The sequence below is a fragment of the Ictidomys tridecemlineatus genome, chromosome 7, assembly GCF_052094955.1.
Source record: "Ictidomys tridecemlineatus isolate mIctTri1 chromosome 7, mIctTri1.hap1, whole genome shotgun sequence".
In the NCBI taxonomy this organism is placed as follows: Eukaryota; Metazoa; Chordata; class Mammalia; order Rodentia; family Sciuridae; genus Ictidomys; species Ictidomys tridecemlineatus.
Genome location: NC_135483.1, coordinates 164,757,124 through 164,780,908, shown reverse-complemented (window position 1 = coordinate 164,780,908; position 23,785 = coordinate 164,757,124). Strand labels below are relative to the sequence as shown.

The following is a 23,785-nucleotide window of genomic DNA, read 5'->3' as shown; positions in this document are numbered from 1 at the left end:
TTGAGAACCCTTATCAACTGTTTACATTTAAAAACAGCCATGAAATCAAAGGCAGGATGAGACTAAAGGAAATTAGGCAGAATAAAGTTCATATACTGTCTCTTCCGCTTCTGTTTGCCCTAGTTTTCCCTGGAACATTCTGAAGAGGAAGTGTAGACATGAGCTTCAGTCTCATGCTTGGTGAGCATAGAAACAAGGTCTTCAGGAGGTCAAAAACAAAGACAAATTGAGCCATGGAGAGTATCAACAGACATAGGATTTGAGAGGCTGTGTTTTTGTTTTTACTTTCATTTTTTGTTTTTTGGTACTGGGGATCAAACCTAAGGGCACTTAACCCTGAGCCACATCCTCAGCCATTTTTATTTTTTATTTTGAGACAGGTCTTACTAAGTTGCTTTGGGCCTTGCTAAGTTGCTGAGGCTACCCTCAAACTTGTAATCCCCCACCCTCAGCCTCCTGAGTCACTGGAATTATAGGCGTGAGCCAGAGCCTAGCTGTTATTTTTTTTTTTTAATTTTTGTAGAATCTTGTTGATGAAGACCACCCCCCGCATGCACACATATACACTGAGATCTTGAACTTGATAAAATCTTTCCAGAGTGGCCTCAGACAGTTCTTTGAAATAAGAAATCATCAGAAGATCTTTTCATGCAATGTTCATCAATGGTCTTCTGATTTGTGAGATGTTGCTGAGATCACCTACCCTGAGCAGTAAGAGAGCAACTTGTAGAGGTAATTGGTTTCTTTCCAAGGGTAAATGAATAACCTGGCTTTTTAATGATTATAAAAATAGGCAAACAACTGATAAAAAGAAGAAAATCTTAAAGACAGAAGACTGAGAAATACATTGGCCAAATGCGATGTGCGACCTAATTGAAGCTTGATTTCAACAAACCTACTCTTCTACACCTAGGTGGCATACTTTAAATGACTGTCTCCAAACTTCAGCTTCTCCATCTATGAAATGGGGATACTAACAGTACCTGTCTTATAAAGTTATTGTAAGATAATCTTAAAACAGCATTTGTGTGGTACACGGTAAGGTGTCTAATATCAGCTGTTGTCATCATCGTTACAAAAACACACACACACACACACACAACCTACCACCAAGGGCTTCCATTAACTGATCAAGAGTGGGCTCTGGATGGTTCCTGAGCAGCGTGTAGATGGACATCACCATCCCAGGGGTGCAGAATCCACACTGGGTGCCGTGGCACTTGGCAATCCTCTCCTGGAAGGACAGAACATTTACAAATGCAGATCTTGAGCTCCATTCCAGACCTACTAAACCAGACCCTCCATTTTAGAAGATCTCCAGATACTTCTGGGCATATTAAATTTGAAGAAGAGGCCCCTGAAAGCCCTTCTTATCCCAGAGGGCCTAGTATCTTTGGCCTGGGTTGTCAAGATCCCCGCTTCTCATCAGCTTTTAAGCTTCACTTACAGCAGAGGTTCTCAGCCTTTGGAATCACCAGGAGGGCTCAACACTTCCAAGGACCCAGCTGTACCCCAGACCAATTAACTAAAAGACTGTGCAAGTGAGGTACAGGAATAATATCTTTTAAAGATTCCTAGGTGGTTTCAAGGTACAGTTGCAGTTGTGGGTCAATTATATCAAGGAAATCCTTCAGAGAAATGAGTCAAATTACACTCAAATTGAGAAATTAACGAAGAAAAATTTTCTGAGTATTTCTTTCTTTCTTTTTTGGGGGGGCTCGGGGTGGATATCAGGAATTGAACTCAGGAGCACTCAACTACTGAGCTACATCCCCAATCCTATTTTGCATTTTATGTAGAGACAGGGTCTCACTGAGTTGCTTGGCACCTCATTTTTGCTGAGGCTGGCTTTGAACTCGCGATTCTCCTGACTCAGCCTCTCGAGCCACTGGGATTGCAGGCATGCGTCACCACACCCAGCCTCTGAGTATTTCTTGAGTTTTATCTGCCAACTACTGTACTGATGCTGTTACACACAGTTTACAAAGGCCACCACTAATCCAGATGAGGAAACAGGAAGTACTGCCTTAACTGTTCTGGTACTTTTTGCCCCTCTTTGGAGTCTAATTTCCAAAGGACAGGTCCAGTTTGCAAACTGCTTTCTGGCAACATTGTGAAGATGGGAGCTCAGCAGTAGTTGAGGATGAAAGAGTTCCCGTGCTTGTATACAGCCAAGTCTCACAGGGACACCCAGGAGAATCTTCTCCCGCTAGCTAGTGAGGTTTCAGAGAAATAAACAAAATTCCTTCATGTCTAGAGAATCTGAAGCTGGGCTATTTTCTAGGCTGCTCCCGTGTTTTCCAACTTTTGTCCACTTCTCATAATGAATTTCCTTAACTTAGATCAAAACAAGTATGATTTCAACAAACCTACTCTTAAAAGCTTAAAAGCTTATGAGAAGCAGGGATCTTGACAACCCAGGCCACTTTGGGGGATTCTGAAGGTATCTTTCACTTGGGGGACAAGCTCTAAGGAGATTGTTTTAGGAGAAAAGTCACAAAATTCATTGACGGGGCCTCTCAACTGTCTTCTGAACAAGCCCTATGTTTAACAAATTTTTTTGGTAGCTGATACTTCCATGTAATTTTCCACTGTACAAACAAACAAAACAAGAAAAAATATATAAAATTATATCCCTCAATGCACTGACTCTTCTACCTTTATGAGTTTGGAACATAAGATGGTCAGGTCCCATTTAATTAAAACATAGAGAAAACATGAGAGGTCATGTCAGTATTTTCTTAGGGAAAAGTCAAGCACATGCCTGTAATTCCAGTGGCTTGGGAAGCTGAGGCAGTAGAATCATGAGTTAAAAACTAGCCTCAGCAAAAGCAAGGCACTTAGCAACTCAGTGAGACCCTGTCTCTAAATAAAATACAAAACAGGGCTGGAACTTGACTCAGCAGTTGAGTGCTCCTGAGTTCAATCCCCGGTACCTCACTCCCCCTCTTCCAAAAGTGCCTTTCCAAGGCAGTCACAAAATCATATCACAGCATGCCAGGTTTATTCTCAGCTCCAGCTGGGTTTAACCTGTTAGCAGTGACCAAGCAGCAGGGCCCAGGTGGCTCTACTCTCAATCTCGGGACTCACAATGTCATTCGTGGTTTTCCAAGCATAGAGACCCTGTGAGAAAGAGGCACATCCACACCTGAACAGGATGAATTCTCGTCTTGGTGCTTCCTATGCCTTCAACTGTGGTGATGGCGGCACCGTACAAAGAACAGATGGGGGTCAGGCAGGCGTTGGCAGGGTAGTGTCTTCAGGATGCAAAAAAGAAGAACAGAGTATAAATAGCATCATGTCTAGTGGGAAAGAGGACTGGGTCCTCACGGTACCAAGTCCTCATTTTCTACAGCGCAGGTTTTGTATGACTTCCCCAGGCTGAGAATCTGCAATTGGTCCTTAGCTCACACTCATTTTACAGAAGTATAATCTGAGGTTCTGAGTGATTTACTCAAGGTTACAGTGGGAATGTGGACAGCACGGTTTAAATTCTGCCTCCTAACTCTAATTCCAGAATAGCTTCAGCTAACCTTAGTTGTTTTTCTTCTTGAATGAGGGGCTGACATTCTCTAGTTACATGTAACTACCTATCCACCCAAGGCCTTGTTCCACCTTCCAGGCAGATGCTGGGCTAAGGTTATTGGTCAATAAAGTGAACTTTGAGGTCATTCTTCAGATAGATCGAGTGTGAGATACAGAACACTTAATCCCACAAAAGCAAAAAAAAAAATACTGCTAGAAAATGTCCAGTTCAAAATGACTCCTACAATGTTCTTATTCACCAAACAGAACTACAGGTGGCCATGAACACTTGAAGTGTTCCTCAAACACTTGAAGTGAACCTCAAAAATGATCACGAGGGACTCAAATTAAGCAATGAGAAATACTGTATTATCAAAGAAAATGATAAATGTTTTTAAAAATTATAGAATCTATTATCAGCAAAGATTTGGAAAATGGGATTTATATACTATTTACAAGAATGTAAATGAAGCTCTCCCAAAGTTCTTCTGGAAGACACTTCATTGGAAAACATTTTTAAAAGCTTTAAAATATGCATACTCTTTACTCTGCAATCCCACCTCTATAGATGTTTTATAAAGAAATAATCACTGACACAAATATAAGAAGTTTCATTGATGCATAGCTGATATTAATGAAAATTAATACAGTCTAAGTTATTCCTATTTGGGGATGAGTTTTAGTCCACCAAAATGATAGAACATACATAGCCATTGACATTTTATTTACTAAAACATATCCATGAAAAATTAGGCAAAATATATAGGTATTTAAACACTATGTGCAGTATGCTTCCACATGATAAACACAAAAGAAAGACTGGAAGGAAATTATTTATTGATAAGTAAATATAAATATTCATTGAGTGCTTACTATGTGCCAGGCAGATTTCTGGGTGCTAAGATTCATTCACAAAATAGAGAAAATAGCTGCAGAATGCATATTCTGGTTGAAGGAAGGGGAAGAACATGTACATAGACAATACACAATACACTTTGTGCAATTGAGATGATGAGAAGTGCTGTGAATAAATTAGTGCAGGCTAAGTGAATAGAGAAAGTTGTGAAGGTGAAGGGGGCACATAGTGAAAGAGAGATGTTTGAGTATTGGCTTTAAGGCAGCTGAGTTTGCAGTTCAGATGTAGAAAGTTTTAAGAGACCATCATTCTTGTTCTAAAGCCAAAACAAGCTACAAAAACATATTTTTAAAAAAAAACCTCACCCCATACTGAGTACATAAGAAACCTAAATAAAATCTCTTATGTGACAAACTCTTGTAAGACAGAAGACACAGCTGCTGTCATCCCTAAGGTACAGTTGTTCTCTTCCTGAAATGGAAGAAGAAGGAGGAGGAGGTGGAATCTGCCTTAGACAGGAAGGAGGAGAAACCAGACTGACTTTTTTTCTTTTCACATACAAAAGATCTTCAACAGGATCTTTTCCTAAAATTCTAATTAGTTCTATATGACAGCAGAATGCAATTCAATTCATATTATCCAAATACAGCACAATTTTTCATGTCTCTGGTTGTACACAAAGTAGAGTCACACTATTCATGTTTTCATATATGTACTTAGGTTAATGATGTCCGTCTCATGCCACCATCTTTCCTACCCATAGGCCCCCTTCTCTTCCCCTCCTTCTCCTTTTCCCTATCTAAAGTTCAAACCAGACTGATTTTTAATAAGCTATCAATGGTCACTTGTAGGTGGATATTAACAGATTAAAATACAAAGCTAGACTGCATTATCCTCTGCTGGAGGTAGAGACCAAAAAATGGAGGTGGGGAAGGAGAGCTGAAAGAAACTCTCCAGGCAAAGAAAGAAGACTGTGGAGGAAGAAAAAACTTTAGGCACTCCACCTTCAGGGAGTGTAGGATTGTTGCTATACTTTAGAGGCTAAAAACAAAACACTATGGATGCAAGAGAGCCCCCAGAGCATGGAAAGGAAGAAAGGAGAGCAAAGAGAACTCCCAGTGGCCTAAAAAGTTGGCAAACCAGGCTGAAAAGCAGGGTGAAATCTCTCAGAGTTCAGAAAGCAGGTGGCTTGGCTATGGTGCACAGGCGTATCTGAAATCAAACCAGTGCTAGACCCTTAGCCCACATCCAAGCTCTGTGGAATAACATAAAATGTCTTAACGTGTATAATGGGAGTTGCAGAAGAGGGGGAAGAAAAATAGCAAAGGTAAAAATTTGAAGAGATAATGCCTTGAGAAGTTTCTAAAGCTGATGGAAGACATCAACCTATAGAGCCTAGAAACTTGGTGACCTTGAAGGACACACACCAAACACAGAGATGTTAAACATAATGGGAAGCTGTTGGTGTGCTTTAAGCAGAAGCAGGATAGGATCTCTCCGCTGATGGAGAGAGAATGCACTGCGTGGGAGCAAGGAGATGAATTAACAGGCTGTAAGAGTTATTCTCCTCTACCATTTCTACCTGGCCTTTCCTGCCCAAACAGCAGAGTGAGTCTAGCCTGAAAATAATTGTGATACAAACATAGTAGGTGCTTGATACATATTTACCAAATGAAGACATTAAACAAAATTGTAAAAATTGAACCATATCTGCACTTTGCTGCAAGGCACCTTATCCTCTTGGTGATGGGGTCATACTGTGAGATCATCACTGTGCAGGCACCGCAGCCTCCCCCGCCACAGCCATACTTAGTCCCTGTGAGTCGCACTGCAAGAAGCATGGTTAAGAACAATGTGTTTTCCATGATTCTTTTTCTAGAATAGCCTTGACCTTGTCAAACAGCACCTTCACAGACTCTTAACATATTTCTAAGTTCAACACATTTGTCAAGTGGTGTATTTAGCTACTGTTTTAGTCTCGTAAATTCTTGATTTCCTTGTGTGTCTTTATAGCACGTCTTTGAAATAAACTGGACCTCATGTTGCCAAAAACAGGGCCAAACTACAACGGAAAGAGTCTATACATGTACAACTTTGAGCATATTAAGGTATAAGGACACTTCACATTTGTTCTCATCTTTATTTGAGTCTGTAATGACATACAAAGTAAATGTTAAATTATGAATGACTTATGGACTATTTGTGTCATATTAGCCATGTTTATCTGCCTTTCAGGGGCAGAAACTGCTACTTGTTACTCTGTATTTGTTCCCTCATTATTACTCAATAGTTGAAACCTCAAACTTTAGACACATGTATGGCTGTCCAGAATCAAAGTATACATTTTTTCCAGCCTCCTCTGTCACTACATGGGGTCATTAACAATGCTAGTCAATGGGAAGTAAATATAAGTACTATGTATGACATCCACAAGAGAAGTGTACTCAAAAGAGGGGTGCCCCCTTCTTTGTCCATTCCTCCTTTCTCTCTGCTGGAATTCAGTTGTAACAACTGGATCTCAATTAGTCACCTCTACGAGGTAAAAGCTTCATGCTGAGGAGGGTGGAGCAGACATAAGCCTTCCCTGATAACTTTTTGGCACTGCTTCTTAATTCTGATCAACCTATCTTTCATTTCTTCAAGGGGAGCATGACAGTCCCGGGAGCAGACTTTCTTCAACAGGGGTGGTGACTGACTAAGCCATCCGGCTGCTGTACTCAGGAAGTGATCGCCACCACCTTCATGAGATCCAAACCTCCCCGGGGCTGATCTCCACAAGCGACTCTGTGTTGTGGAAAGACGTGGAGTCCATGTCAACCATCCCCAATGCTTTGATGTCCATGCCTTGTACTGACCAGAAGCCCAGAGCCCTTCCACTCAAACTTCCCTCAAGGGGTGGGGGGAAGGACTTCCTTCCTTGGGAAGGAAAAACTGCACTTTACAGAGGCTCCCCGAGCCCTCTCTGAGTCACTCCTTACCTCCTGTCACACAGGCATTTAACCCTCACATATGTAGCTTTATTTCTGGTGTCGGCTTCCTGGAGATCCTGAACAAACACAATGAGAAACAAATACACTTCTGTCTTCCATCCTGTCTACTACTATTTGGGTTTTCTGTCACTCACAGTGAGCCAGACTTCAAATAGTACACATAGGCACTGTGGTTGACTAGGAAGTCAGCATTCATTGTTGTTATGTTTGAAGATCTTGGATGGCTTTAGGAACATGCTCACGTGTCTGAGATTTCAGGTTGAATTTCTCCAATTTTATTTTACTTTCATTTCATGAGATTCCTGTGCTTTATTTTGTAATGGAAATGCTGATTAATCATTACAGACAGAGTGAAATCTTGTGTCCCTCAAGGATACAAAGGATGCTTAATTAATCCCTTTTAATATCAACTGCTTTAATTCCCATTGCTCGTTTCACTGTTTAAGCCATCTACTTAGTGCTAAAATAGAGATCAGAAAAGAACTTGGTTCTCTTGACGGCCACAATTGTGCACTGACTATAAAACTAAGATGTAGGACTTCCTCAAAGATGAACATGATAGTAGGGCATGTGTCTCGGTGTAGTTCTAAAAACATTTGAAATATCATCTGATGAGAACACTGCAGCTAAACATATACAAGCATGCACGTGCTTGCACACACACACACACACACACACACACACATTTGAAGCAAAGAAAAGGATACGATTCTTCCTCAGATATGGTAACAGCATTGTTTCTGGATTGACGTTTTTTTCTATGACCTATACAATAGAGAAAATCAAGAGTTATACACGCAAAATTGAGAGAGCTACTTTGGTAGGCTCATGCAAACTTGAGGAAAATGCACGTTTTTTTTCATTTTCTTTTTTTTATTGGTTGCTCAAAACATTACAAAGCTCTTGATGTATCATATTTCATACATTAGATTCAAGTGAGTTGTGAACTCCCATTTTTACCCCAAATACAGATTGCAGAATCACATAGGTTACACATCCACATTTTTACATAATGCCATATTAGTAACTGTTGTATTCTACTACCTTTCCTATCCTCTACTATCCCCCCTCCCCTCCCCTCCCATCTTCTCTCTCTACCCCATCTACTGTAATTCATTTCTCACCTTGTTTATTTTCCCGTTCCCCTCACAACCTCTTATATATAATTTGGTATAACAATGAGGGTCTCCTTCCATTTCCATGCAATTTCCCTTTTCTCTCCCTTTCCCTCCCACCTCATGTCTCTGTTTAATGTTAATCTTTTCCTCCTGCTCTTCTTCCCTGCTCTGTTCTTAGTTGCTCTCATTATATCAAAGAAGACATTTGGTATTTATTTTTTAGGGATTGGCTAGCTTCACTTAGCATAATCTGCTCTAGTGCCATCCATTTCCCTGCAAATTCCATGATTTTGTCATTTTTTAGTGCTGCGGAATACTCCATGGTGTATAAATGCCACATTTTTTTATCCATTCATCTATTGAAGGGCATCTGGGTTGGTTCCACAGTCTAGCTATTATGAATTGTGCTGCTATGAACATCGATGTGGGAAAATGCACACTAACACGTTTTCAAGTTGATTTCAGGTTTAAGGAACCTGTGACACATGAATTTGCCTCTCAAGTGTAGAGTTTAAATCTTGCCCCAGCCTCCAGTCCCCACCCTGCCACTGTCCTTAGTCCTGAATTATCACTGTTCTCTAAGGTAGTGGTTGTTTCTACTAACAGGAACAGCAGGGACTTCTGTCCAGATTCTCCTAGAAACTCTGAAGCAGCTGAGAGGAGCTGATGGAACAGATGAGTCTCTGAGAAATCAATAAAGTTAACTAAAAGACTTGTTTGTTTACCAAATAATTAGCTTCCACAAAGAGACCACAACCAACCATGGCCCCAAATCAAAGAAGCCAAGGAGAAGATATGATGGCTAGGTCAGTGATGTCAAGCTGTGTGGCAGGGCACACCTGAGCAGGTGTGTGTGTGAGCTGCAGCACAGCATGGGACAGCCATACCCAGGAGTGGCATGACTAAGATGTCACCATCGGTCATGTTTTTCAAAGTGACCATGTTATCTCATTTTGCATTAAAGGTTTGAGATTTCTTTTAGATTAACAGAACAGATAAAAGTATATTTTGCTTCTCAGATTCAGAAGCCAAAATCATCTTTCATAATGTTGTAATGTTGAGTAGTTTGCCCTTCAGGGAGGAAGGTAAGGAGGAACAAGAAGGATCTCGGGCTGCCTCCTCACTCTCTCAATTCTGACAGCCATAGGGCAGACAAAAGTGAGGGTTATGCCAATTGCCACAGTCTGTACCCTAGGGGACTCTGCAATACAGAAAGAGAGATGTGTGTATCACGCACGCACATGTACACATTCTACAAGAAAAATGGGAGGTATGCTCCAGGCATCCTCCAGATAACTGGCCCTCAGTGGAACTCTTTGCTTTATTTCCCCAACTTCTTTTTTCCTCCTCCTCAATCTATTTTGTGGCCTCATTATCTGCTGGGTCATCTAAGCTTAGAAACCTGAGCCATTTTCAATTTTTCTTCCTTTCAGCCCACTGCGATCAGTGTTACCTAGTTCACACCTCCAAGATGATTCTCTAAACACCCTTCACTTCTATTGCCACCACCTGGCATGAGCTCTTACCACCTTGAGCCTGAACAATTAATCACTGCCTAATGTGTCTTCCCACATCCACTTTGGCACCTGCAATGCCTCCCTGTACCCCACTACCAGAGTGATCACTCTAAAACCCAAGTCCTATCATTTCATGTATCTGCTTAAATTCAGCATAACTCCTGGCTGCCAGACTGCCATTCTGGGACTTACTGAATCATCCAGGTGCTTGTTAAAATAAAGCCCCTCTGGAGAGAGAATTTCTGGGAGAGAAAACCAAAAATACACATCTTTAATGAGCAAGCTGAATGGGTCTTAGTGAATTTATACTCAAGGGTTCCCACAGTCCTAGAAGAAATTTAAACTCCTTGGCAATGTATCTCTGACAAACTGCCCATCATTTCATGCCAACTGACCCATGTATTTTGAATCAGATACAAGAACTGGCTGGACCCAGAAGTTATATACTTTTAATTTTCATTTAAATTACATACAGGTTTCCTTCTGTCCTGAAAGTCCTCTCTCTCTCTCCCCTCTACTTGGCAGAATTTTGCATGCCATTCAATGTCCTGCTCAAAATTCTCTGTGGAGAGTGCTGCTACCTAATATACCTTCCCCACTCCATATGGCAAGGAAGCATCCTCCTCTGTGAGCTCCTGGTCAACGACCTCACCTCTTATTGCACGGTTTACCCTGCATCATAATTATCTGTGCTTGTACAGCCTCTTTTGATCTTGGGAAAACTACCTTATGTTATTCTTTTTTTTGCTTCAAACACTGAGCTCCGTGCTGGAAATATATCATAGGGACATAATTAATGTTAATTAATTAAATAAATAAATGTCATATGATGTGTCCAATTTGCTATGAGAACTCCAAGGAGGGAGGGATGATGTTTTACACAGAACAGAAGAAAAGAAAGGATAAAAAGAAACAAAAGAAGTTATTAATGGCAAAGACTGTTTACAATCCCAGGGTGCTTTCTCCTTTTTTTCCTTCTATCTTCCTGGAATAGGGATGAAATGGCTGGAACTCAAGTGGCTTTCATAGATCAGTGGGAAATAGAAACGTGGGTCCCAGATAACACGATGAACCTTCTGGAACACCCTCACAACTTCTATCCCCATATATACATTCTTCAAAAAAGGAAAATGACTTCTATCTTATTTGAACTACTGTTACTTATTTTTTTTTTCGTTATAGATGGACACAATATCTTTATTTTATATTTATGTGGTGCTGAGGATGGAACCCAGTGCCTCATGCATGCCAGGCGAGCGCTCTACCACTGAGCCACATCCCCAGCCCAACTACTGTTACTTTTAAGCTTATACCACTGAATCTGAAACTAATCCTAATTTATATATATGATGGTGAATGTGCAGAAGCCCAGTTTTCATGGAGAGAAAGGATCTGGTTAGCCTGGAGAGTAAAGCATATTAGGCTTGAGGACATTGACATATTTTAGGAAAAAATTAACAGAAGCAGCCTTGCTGGTTTGGAATATTTATTCTAGTAAGTGTTTGAGGAGATTACAAAGCCAGCAAGTATCCTTCCTGTAAGCTCTTAGAGTGAAACAGGGAGGTCAGAACTACCACGGTGGCCAGGGGTGGGGCAGGGTGAAGAGCAGAGTTATTCTCAGGGACTCTGGACTAGAAAGTTAATTCTAGAAGGGCCTGGCTTCACTCAGACAGAAGTGAAGCCACAGTCACAGAATGTATCTATCCCAGCATAACTTTGGATGTTGCAAGGGTGAAATCTGTCCCTCTGTACTTCTGCTAGTTCTTTCAAGAGAGTCCAAGTTCACACTGTACAAGGCTCAGCCAGATCTAAGATAGAGGCCGAAGGAAGAAAGAGAAAAAGGGGGAAAGAACAGAAAATAAGGAAGGGAAGGAAGTACATGCAGAAGGACAAGGCCTGAGAGATAGAGGATGAGGGGAGACGGAGGTGAACATTGTAGGACACAGTAGAGAAGGACAAGAATCCACAGCAGAGAAGAAGACGTGAGGCACAGGCAGTGAGGACACTCGGGCTGTTTTAAAATCAGCCTCACTTGCTGCATCCTGCTGCCTCATCTGCATCCACCCCTTCCACTTTTCTCCGAAGCACTGCAGCCATCCCAGCGTCCCAGAAATTTCTTTTCTCTTCCCGGTAAATCAAGGACACTAACCAACAGAAAGCAACTTTCCAGATTTCTGCGCTAACGCTAAACAAGTAATGAGCAAACCGTGCTTATGACCACTTGTCTGTCTTCCTGGCTCCTCTGAGCAGATGCTGGCTCTACTAAGGAAGCCGATTGCTTTCTAGCTCAGGTATTAACAATAGTTCGCGCCTTGCTAACCATGGAATTAATTTTCATCCCAGTTCCACAAGAAAAGGTATGGTTATTAGTTTCATTTTGCAGAAGGGAAGGCTGAGACTCAGAGATATGAAACACCTTGCCTGAGGCCCCAGAGCTGCCTAGTGGTGGAGTAGCTACACAGTTGCAGAATTCAAACTTATTGATGCCTTGTTAGTTCCAAAGCCTACACCTTGGGTCTCTAGGCTTCACTCCCTGGTGGAACAAAGTGCTTCAGTTTCTTGGTTGAGATTAGAAAATGGTATCTACAGTATACTTAATCCATGGGCTTTTCCTCCCTTAAACTCATGTTCAATGGGTCACTGTTCTTCTGGGGTCCCCTGGAAAAGTGAAGATGGTTTCATAAATTTCTCCATAATTAGGTCTCTAGGCAATGTGAGCTGGCTTTGTTTTCCAGATGGCTTTAGCTCCTGCCTGATGACAACTTTTGGTGACATGGGAAGATTTTGCAAAAATCACAGACCAGAGACCAACCACATCACCTAAAGACTCTTAATTAGCTTCCAAGATTCCTTTTCAAAGGCAATGTTTTAATCCCAGAGGTCTTGTTTCACTTTAAGATACCTCTTTCTTTTGGGTAGTTCCTCTCACACCATTCTCCACAATCTCTCACTCTTGGAATCAGAAAGTTTTTTCTAATTCTATCCATCTAGTAATTAGGCTTGCTTGTCAACGTTGGAACACCTAACAGAATTTGGAAGGGAGAGAAAGGGTAGAAAAAGGCTAATGTGATTTTTCTTTTAAATGAGGTAACTGCAAAAACTGAACTAATATCTCCAGAGTGTATTTTACAAATTATCTCAGGACATTAGATTGGCCTATAGATAGGGTGGGCCCAATGATAAGAACAAGTTTATTCTCCTTAAAAATCAATGGAGCACGAACTTGTATTTGTCATGATGTTAAAAATCCCAATACTATTTCTTTGGAAGAAAGGGAGGAAAAAAGGGGAAGAAGATGTTAGATTCAAAATGCCTATTGCTTCACTTAATAAAAACTTTTTTTAATTATTAGAGCTTTATAGTTACACAGAGCATTTGGGTTCACCCCAACAAATTCATACATGCCTGGAATTCAATTTCAGTTTGTGATCCCCCTCCTTCTTCTACTAGAGTTCCTGTGGCTCGGCTATTAATTTGTATTTGATTGGTTCTTTATGTAATTTTTTTTTAAGAGAGAGTAAGAGAGAGAGAGAGAGAGAATTTTAATATTTTTATTTTTTAGTTCTCAGCGGACACAACATCTTTGTTTGTATGTGATACTGAGGATCGAACCCGGGCTGCACGCATGCCAGGCGAGTGCACTACCACTTGAGCCACATCCCCAGCCCTCTTTATGTAATCTTATCCTTTCCTTTCCCTTTCCTTTACTTCACTCTAGCTTCTGCATAAGAGAGAAAATATTCAAACTTCGAGTTTCTGAGTTTGGCTGATTTCACTTAGCATGATTTTCTCCATTTCCATCCATTTGCTAGCAAATGCCATCATTTCATTCTCTTCTTTGGATGAGTAGAACTCCATCATATACATACACCATAATTTCTTAATCTTTTCATCTATTGACAGACATCTGGGTCGATTCCAACAGTTAGCTATTGTGAATTGTGCTGCCTCACTACCGTATGTCTTTTTTTTAGATTGGTGAAATCACTAACTAAAACCTTTATCACCTAACACTCCTCTTCTAATCTGACCTTTGGCCCTGCCTCCAGCTCTACTGACCTACCCCATAAACACACAGAAGTCCTCCTGATCCCAGATCTTTTACCTGCAATGCGCTCTGCCTGAAATACTCATTCCCTGGTGTTTGCTTGCCTTACTCCTATTTCCTCCCAGTTGCTGCTCAAATGTCACCCTGAGAGGCCAAAATGTCCATCTCATCTCAAGTATCAGCTTCTGCCCATCTCCATACCCTCCCTTTGCTCTGTTTTCATACCAACACCCATCAATGCCTAACATCCTACATTTCTATTTATTTATTTGCTGTGGTCTGTTTCCCCCAGGCAGCGTAAACTCCATGCTTATAGGAACTTTGTTGTTTCCAGTGGACTTGCTGTTTCCCACAAATGTGAGCATGGGCTGGCATAATGTAGGCCCTTAAAAATAAAGCAGATTAAATAGTCACTCTTCATAAAGTGTATTGTCCCCTTTTAGGAGAGGGGCTGAGCCTCTGAAAGTCCTGGTTGGATCAATGAGAGAGCTGGAATTGAATCCTTGTTTGAGTAAATACCATCACTACCACCAACAGGATTGTGTCTACTCTACCATTTTGTCATAAAAAAGGGGAAAAAATGACATGCTGTCAATCTACCCCATCATCCTAACTCTCTCATATTAGTCATGTGAGGGATCCTAAAGGCCCCTCATTACAGTTTAGGAAAAAACAGCTTATTTCATCTGCTATGGAACCTAGGCAACAGGGGCAGAAGTTTTTATGGGGCTTAAAACATGTGTAATTTGGGGGATCCTCTTTAAAAAATATATAATATAAAGCCAGCCACAAATACAAACCCCTCAACCTTCCTGCCTTGGTTTCCCCCTTCAAAGTGTGTCAGACTGTGCTGAGAAAACATTCAGAGCAAGTAGTCAATGCCAAGTCCAAGGAATGTTTCAAAGGATGCTCACAGGGCTCTGTTATACCTGAATGACTCAAACCCTGCCTGGATCAGTCCCAGAGTCAGAACAAACCGACAGAGCCTCAGGGCAGAGGGCCCTATGAGGACATTGGTAGTCTCCAGAATCTGGCTTTGCTAAACTCTGCCAGGAACTTGCTGTGACTCCGGAAGGTCATAATTTCTTCATCTGAGATAAGATGGGGATGGCTTTGAATTAGTTCATCCCTGTGGTCTGACTTGAAATGCTTTCTGCTCAGACACACTGAGAATTAAGTCTTCTCCATCTACTTAGATTGTTCTCAATCTATTGGAAGACATTCCTTCTATCAGCTGAGTTTTCCAGGAGCAGAAGATTTGGAAGTGTTGGCCTTGATGGGTAAGAGAAACTCTTTTCTCCTTCTTTGAGGAGGGAATGGGGTTAGTAATCAGATTGTGAGCCTTGAAAATAGAGGGAACTGGCACATCCAGGGAGTAGAGGCCAAAAGACAGGGCAGTCCCTGAAAGGCTTCCTTTTTCTGTCCCCATGTGGAGGTGGGGACCAGAATGCCCCGCCCGCGCCTCGTGCCCTAAGGGACCAGGAACTTGTGGCAGGAGCCACTGCAGCCCCGCGGGCGCGCTCACCTTGCGGCCGTTCACGTAGAAGAGCAGCTCGGGGGCCGGGTCCATGGTGGCAGCCGTGCGGTCCCAGTCCGGGTTTGCAGAGGACAGCGGACCCCGGAGGCGCGGCAGCTGGACGGGGTGGTACAGACCGCCAAGCCAGACGGGTTTTAACGGAGCCGAAGGTCCACCAGCCCTCCGGACCGGGGCAGTGCTGCTGAGGCCCGGGCGCAGAGCTTTAGCTGGGAAGCCACTCGGGTTGGCACGTCTGTGGGCGTCACCGGCGCTGTGTGGGCGGAGGCCTTTGGCCCAGAGGGGACTGACCCTTTCGGGCCCTGGGGGTGGTGCTAGGCGTCTGCGTTGCTCCCTCGGCAGCCACCGTGGGTCCAGCGACATCGCCTTGGTCGTTTTAGGGTGATATTTTAGGTGCTTTCCCACTGATTTGAAGTTCTCCCCTCCCAGTTCGCCTGCTGCCGTCTGGTACTCTTAATGGTCAACAATCTCGCATTGATTATTCAGATCTGCAGGAAAGCCACGAGGTGGGTTTTTGTTTTGTTTTTGTTTATTTCAGGTACCTGGATTGAACACCGGGGCACTTACCAGCCCTTGGAATCGCAAAATTTTAAGTTGCTTAGGGCCTCACTAAATTGCTGAGGCTGGCCTTGAACTTGGGATCCTTCTATCTCAGGCTCTGGAGTCACTGGGATTGCAGGAGTGCGTCACCACGCCTGGCAACTACGGATGGTTTTTACAACTTTACCTTCTGGCTTTACAAATAATTATACAAATTTATGATTTTTAAGCCAAGAGCTACTTTGATATGAACTTTTAAGAAAAAGTTTTATCATAATTGACAAGTTATCCAGTAATTAATCATAAAATTTACCTGACAAATGACAACAGATGTAAGACATATTGGAAAAATTCAACGACTTGGAATTGAAAAGTACAAACATTAAAAATCATCCAAAAACGAATGCTGAGAATTTACCAATGTTAACTTTTTGGCTCTGTTTTGCATTTTTAAAATCCACATTAAAACTTATTAAAACTCAAATAGGATCAAACTCATTACTTCCCAGACTTCTTTTTACTTAACATACTTAGAACATTTTCCTATATGGTTTTATTTATCTAAACACAAAAAAAATTTATTGTGAAAAATTTTTAAATCTCTATGTCGAAGAGAAGTGTATAAGTAGCATCTCCCTCCCTCTGGCTAAGCTGTAGCAATGGTCAACACTTCATTTCTTTCTGCAATTTTTAAAACCAATCCCAAACACATCTTTTTACTGTGAAATACTTCAGGATACATTAAACACACACACACACAAAAGTTTTCTTATTTAGGCATGATACCATTCTCCATGTCTAAAGAAAGTATTTTTACACTTGATTTCTTTGAATCAAGCAAAAGATACTCAATGTAATTGCTTGTGGTCTCTTAATCTAACACAATCTCCTCTCTCCTCCCCTTTTTCATAGTATATTTTGATTGACCTATAATAATTGTTCATACATCCAATGTGATGTTTTGATTTACTTATTCATTGTGTGTCAGTCAAATTAGGGCAATTAGCATATGTATCACTTTAAACATATCATTCTTTATGGTAAGCACATTTAAAATCCTTTCTTCACACTATTTTGAGATATACAATACAATATATTATTCTCAAGTGTATTTACCCTAGAAAACCAGAACTTACTCGTCTTTTCTACCTGTAACAATTTGCTAGAGGACCAGCCTTTCCCCATACTGGCCTTCCTCTCCTGTCTGATTATCCCATAGAAATGATCCACATTTTAAATATAACTGATTACTTCTTCCTGGAGTTATTTGTTCTTCCATACATACTAGTTATTTTCTATACACTGGATATTAGACCCAAAGCCTTGATTTTATTTGGGTTCAATTTTTTTTTTTTTTTGTGTGTGTGTGTATGTCAAGAATACTTCATAGGGGGCTAGGATTGTGGCTGAGCGGTAGAGCACTTGCCTAGCACAGGCAGGACCTGGATTCGATTCTCAGCACCACATAAAAATAAAGGCATTGTGTTGTGTCCATCTACACCTAAAAAATAAATATTCAAAAAAGAATACTTCATAGGTATATTGCAGCACACCAGGAGGTGTATGAAGTCTGATTATCTCATTCTTAATGACACTAATATTTATCAATGAGTTCAATAAGATATCTCTGTCTTGATAATGATTTTCTCTTCAACATTTCACTGGTTTCACATTCTTCGTAGAATATTGCCAGTTGTTATTATGAGGCAGTTGCAATTTTTCTAGTTCTAGCATTCCTTCTGTATTCATCAGCTGGAATTCTTCGTTTTTTTTTTTTTTTTTTTTGACAGGGAATACTTTATTTAAAACTCATCAGAGAAATGGACAGCCTGCGTCTGTGACAAAGCATTCATGTTTTAAAGCATGGGTCAGTAATTATATATGAGAGCATACAATGCTACATACAGATTAATTGATCAGACCAAAACTTTTCAATGTTCAAATCAGAATAAGCTTCCCTGTAAAAGCAGCACCTTTGTGACATTTTAACTTCAGTATTCCTTTCCTTATTTCTCACCCTTTCCTTCAACAGAATCTACACCAACCTCCTCATAATCTTTCTCTAGGGAAGCCATGTCCTCATGAGCCTCAGAAAACTCTCCTTTCTCCACCCTCTCACCCACGTAGCAGTGAACAAAGGCATGCTTGAGATCAAACTTGAGATCTAAGCGAGCCCAGGCCTTAGCAATGGCTGTGGTGTTACTCAACATGCACACAGCGCACAGTGGGAGGCTGGTAATTAATGCCAACTTTGAAGCCAGTGGGGCATCAATCCATAAACTGGATAGTATGCTTGGTCTTGATGGTGGCAATGGCAGCGTTGACATCTTTGGGGACTACGTCAACAGGCAGCAAGCCATGTATTTACCATGGTGGGAGTCATATTTTACCATCTGGTTGGCTGGTTCGAAGCAAGCATTGGTGATCTCTGCTACAGAAAGCTGTTTATGGTAGGCTTTCTCAGCTGGGATGACAGGAGCATATGTGGCCAGAAGGAAGTGGATGCGGGGATAGGGCACCAGGTTGGTCTGTAATTCTGTCGGGTCAACGTTCAGGTCTCCATCAAATCTGAGGGAAGCAGTGATGGATGACACAATTTGACCTATCAGCCTATTCAAGTTAGTGTAGGTTGGATGTTCAATGTCAAGGTTTCTGCGACAGATATCATAGATGGCCTCATTATCTACCATGAAGGCACGGAGTGCTCCAGGGTAGTGTGGGTGGTGAGGATGGAGCTGTAGGGCTCAACTACAGCTGTGGAAACCTGGGAGGCTGAGTAAATGGCGAACTCCAGCTTGGACTTCTTGTCATAATCAACAGAGAGATGTTTCATCAGGTGAACCCAGAACCAGTTCCCCCATAAAAGCTGTGGAAAACCAAGAAGCCCTGAAGACTTGCGCACTGCTCAGCCACCTTATGAATTCAGTCCAAGATAAGGCCAATAGACTCCTTGCCAATGGTGTAGTGACCTCGGGCGTAGTTATTGCTAGCATCTTCCTGGCCGATGATGAGCTACTCAGGGTGAAAGAGCTGAGGGTAGGTCCTAGTGCGAACTCATCAATGACCGTGGGTTCTAGGTCTACAAACACTGCCCTGAGGACATGCTCGCCAGTGCCTATCTTGCTAAAGAAGGTGTTGAAGGAGTCATCTCCTCCCCCGCCCCCCCCCCCCCGTAGTTTTGTCACTTGGCCATTAGGCTGGATGCCATGTTCCAGGCAGTAGAGCTCCCAGCAGGCATTGTCAATCTGGACACCAGCTTGGCCAACGTGGATGGAGATGGACTTACACATGATTGCTGCTTTCTGGCTGCAGAGCAAATGGCGGAGAGGAGAGGAGGGAAGAAGTTGTTGCTTCATATACTACAACTCTTAGGCGGTCGATGTAAGAGAACCTGCCATCAGCAGGGATTCTTTTGAATAGAATTCCCTATCCTTTCCTAGAACTATTGACAATGCACAAATTAAATTCATACCAGAAAGACAAATTTATATAACTTTTTCTTAAATTATAAATTTTCAGAGAATCAGTTAGCATCCTATTAACCTACAGTAGTATCCAAAGTGTTTTATCTCTCTTCCCCTTTTATCATATCAATTTATGATTTTCCCCATAGCCAGTGTTTTAATCAATCATGGTTATTATTCCTAATAATGCTGTGTGTCCCATCTTTAGCCAATGGACGTATCTTCAAACTATAATTTGTTCTTTTGATGTGATTGCATGAATTTTTGAAAATCTTCTTGCTTTCTGGCATAACAAAATGTCCCTTCTCTATATCCTGTCCCAGACTTAAAATCAGACATACTTGAAAGAGCCCTGGTTTCTTTGAATGGGTAATAATATTGAGAAACCACAATCTGGGAGAGGTGCTCATTGCCAATGAGTTGCCATTGTTTATAGACATTTTCAATGGATAGTGCTAGAAAATATAAAAAGTAATAAAAGGGGCAAAAAAAAGTATAAGTTCACATTGATATATTTAATTAAAATTCAAAATTGCAAAGGTTTAAAAAAACCTTGGATATGCTTTGAATATAGTTTGTCTCTACAAAAATGATGTTGAGGCAGCAGCGTTGGGAGGCAGGGCCTAGTAAGAGGTGTTTTGTTTAAAGGATAGAGCTTTCATGAATGAGTTAATGTCTTTCTCACATGAATTCTTGCTCAGGACTAAATTAGTTACCACAAGGCAGCCCCTCCTGATTTGCCTCTTCAGCAAATACTCACTTCCCTTCCATTTTCTGTGGTGAGTTGAAACAGCTCAAGGTCCTCTCATAAGCCAAGTAGGTGCTAGCATCATGCTCTTGGACTTCCAGAATCATGAGCCCAAACAAAACTTTTTCCTTTAGAAATTACCTATTCTCAGGTATTCTGTTATAGTAACAGAAAACAGACTGATTTACAATCATACCCCTATTCTCTTGTGTCAATAATCTTGGTTCTAAAATCTTAATAGTTTATCCTGTTCACAGATATATTTCAAAATAAGAACATTAATATTACGATAGCAATAAGACTAGTGAGTGAAAGTTTTCTTTAAAGTTCCTTTTTACCTTAGAGTATACCCTACAGAGGATGTAGATTCGAAATATTTTTTCCAAAGCTAGTTATCTATCTCAGTTTTCTGTTATGAACTTGATAGGAAATTTTCATTTCAATAGGCTTTCAAATAAACTGTCTCCAGTTGATGGTTACTAGATTGTTCTTTTTTGTTTGTAATTACAAATCATGCCATAATGATATTTTAACATTTTTGCAAGGGATTTTTGGTATACTTTAGAAAAGGTGTGATTTCAGAGTCAATTATATAAAATTTTGTTGGATATTATCAAAATCTTTTCTATAGGCTTATACAATTTTTCATTTTTCTAGCAATGCATAAGAACCAACAAGTGTAACAAAGGGAAGTTGGGTTATTAGAACCTAGAAACTTTGAAGGAGACCTCTAAGGGAGGGCACTGCTCAGCAGGGTAGGATTGAGATCTCTAAGGAGCAGGTAAAGCAAGGATGTTGCTGATACCTCGGGAACTAAAGGAGTCTTCCTATAAAGGCAGGCCTGAAGCCTCTGATGAGGGACAAAACCCAACTAATGCTAGTATCTCTAACTGGTGACTGGAACTGTTGCCGTTGGATTAGATGCCATTACTGAGATGATGTAGACAGAAAAGCAAAGCCACAGGAAGGAGATTAAATTTCTTTTCCTTCTTTCCATTTTTTCCATCTCTTTCTAGTGATTCCATTGGCAGAGGTTAAAAAAAAAGTTAGCTAGTAAAGCAGAAACAATACTTTCAGAGTTCCAATGTCATATAGTAAATCATGGAGTCAGGCATAGAGTTGAGACCATAACTGGCATATATTAAAAGGTGAGATTCATTTCATGAAAACAAGGTTTCAGTATCATCAGATCTGTGAATATAGTTCATCTCATTAACACATTTAAGGAGAACATTCATAGATCACTTTTGTGCTATTAAGCTATTGCGTCTCAGATTCAAATCCACACGTATCCACTGTTTTGCTAAGGCCAGGTCTTTGCAAATAATTATTTTCTTTTTCTGGGCTTCTTTTTGGTCTCTACCAAAAGAGGGTATTAGAAACAAACAGGAAGTATGGAGGAGGAAGAATAATGTGCTTTGTTCCTGGTTGCACCATGCAGAAATGGTTCACTCTGGCAGGAGTGATTGACTTTAGTACAACAGCTGGCTTCACACTTCACAGTCTTATCATGTCCCTTTCAGGAAACCAGCACCAACCAACTGTATAGACCTGGAGTAATTGGATCATGAAGGCTCTAATGTCATCAATAGATTAACCTATTAATAGATTCATGGCTGAATGGACTGTTGGGAAATGATGGAAATTATAGAAAGTGAGATCTAGTTCAAAGGAGTGGGTAGATCCTTAGAGTTATGCCCTTGGGGACTGTATCCTGTCCCCTGCACCTTTCTCTCTCTGCTTCCTGGTTGCCATGAGGTAAGCAGATTTGCTCCACCATGGCCTGCTGCCTTGATGTGTTGCCTCTTCAGATCCAGAGCAATGGAGACAGCTGGCTGTGTGGGCTCTCTCTCATCCAGCAAGGAGGTCCATGGAACAGGGTAGAAGAGAGTGTGACTGCAGAGTCGCTAATCAAGACCTTTGGAGACCAGGCAAGAAGCAGGTCTGATTTTATTGCACAGTTACCATGTACATATACTCAGGCAGTAGCTAAGCAGCTTACAGACAGCCACCAATGCTATTTCTGATGCCTTTGCAGTGACCAATCGAGGAGCAGGCCATGGAGCAAGCGCAGGGACTGCAACACATGGCCTCACGCCCAGGGCTGTGCCCATGGGTTAAGTGACCTGCCGCTCACACACTTACAAGGGGAGTGGCCTGCCACATTATGCACCTGTCCCCACAGCTAACCATAGACTGAAACCTGTGAAACCATACATCTTTCCTACTTTGTTTTTCCCAGGTATTTTGTCATAGCAATGGAAACCTAACTAACAAACAATCATCAATTAGAAGAGAGAATCAAAGAGAATGCCACATTTATACTATCCAGGTAAAAAAGATAGAATACCTTAGTACAATTTCATCAAGAAATGTGCAAAACCCATGAGGAAAGCTTTGAAACTCTCATTCTTTATAATTTTGAGGGTATAGTACTGGTCATAAAAAATACAAGGGCTAGAAGACAGAAGAAAGTCAATCAAAGAAATTTAAGCGCACATGGGAATAAAATATAAAGTGGCACTTTAAGTCAGTAGTAACATGGTCTTCTTAATTAATGGGGAGTTATATGGACAAAGGTAAAAATTACATTCATACTTCACACTGTGTATTTTTTTCTATTACATATCATACTATGTAATATAAAAAAATACACATGAACCAGAAATTTAAATGTAGGGGGAATAAAACCAGAGGTAAACACATTTACAATCAGGGAATAGAAATTCTGTGACCAAATTCCACCAAGAGTAAAAGCTCAATAAATGTGACTATATAAAATGAAAAATACTTTGCATGGGAAAGAAATAAAAGGACAAATCTCATGAAAAGGAGAAAAAAATAGAAATAATAGGGAACCAAAATATAATACCTTAGTGAATTTAAGAGGTATACAAAGTCTTAAAATAATAGTTCAGGAAAGTGAACAGAGACTGTGAGGTGCCAAGCTCTTAACCACAGTGTATTTTATGGTTTAGATATGAGGTGTCACTCAAAAGCTCCTGTGTTAATGCAGGAATATTCAGAGGTAAAATTATTAATTATGAGAGTTGTAACCTAATCAGCCCATCCTAGTTTGGATGGACTAACCAGGTGGTAACCATAGGCATGTAGAATGTGTGTCACTGAGGGGTGTGGCCTATAAGGATTTATCTTCCCTATGGCCCCTCCCCTTGTTCCTTGCTTCCTGGTTGCAAGATATGATCAGTGTTCCTCTTCCATGTCCTTCCACCATGATGTTCTGCCTTACTTTGGGCCAAACCAATGGAATCCACCTACCATAAACTGAACCTCTGAAACTGTGAGATAAAATAAACTTTTTCTCCTCTAACTTGTCCTCACCAGGTATTTTGATCACAGTGACAAAAAACTAACACAAGGGGCTGGGGGTGTAGCTCAGTGGTAAGGCACTTGCCTAGCACATGTGAAGCTCAAAGGTATTGTG

General features: G+C 41.0%; 2 protein-coding genes and 1 pseudogene across 3 annotated transcripts in view; 1 reads left to right on the top strand and 2 right to left on the bottom strand.

The window, feature by feature from the left end:
• Positions 1-15,624, bottom strand: part of Aox1 (aldehyde oxidase 1) — a 68,702-nt gene extending 53,078 nt beyond the window's left edge. The window contains 5 exon segments of the mRNA NM_001282257.1: positions 1,108-1,234; positions 3,149-3,257; positions 6,113-6,209; positions 8,079-8,136; positions 15,580-15,624. Coding sequence (NP_001269186.1) covers positions 1,108-1,234; positions 3,149-3,257; positions 6,113-6,209; positions 8,079-8,136; positions 15,580-15,624 — 436 coding nt within the window.
• The window catches only part of Kctd18 (potassium channel tetramerization domain containing 18), an 83,458-nt gene continuing 74,837 nt past the window's right edge, over positions 15,165-23,785 (top strand). Inside the window, exons 1-2 of one of the 2 annotated variants that reach the window (XM_078017817.1) lie at positions 15,165-15,334; positions 16,018-16,094. The gene's annotated coding sequence lies outside the window, so the exon portion shown is untranslated. Of the gene's footprint in view, positions 15,335-15,841; positions 16,095-23,785 lie in introns of those variants that run through there. The other variant, XM_078017818.1, reaches the window with a different exon arrangement.
• Positions 17,894-19,418, bottom strand: LOC101974447 (tubulin alpha-1A chain-like; annotated as a pseudogene).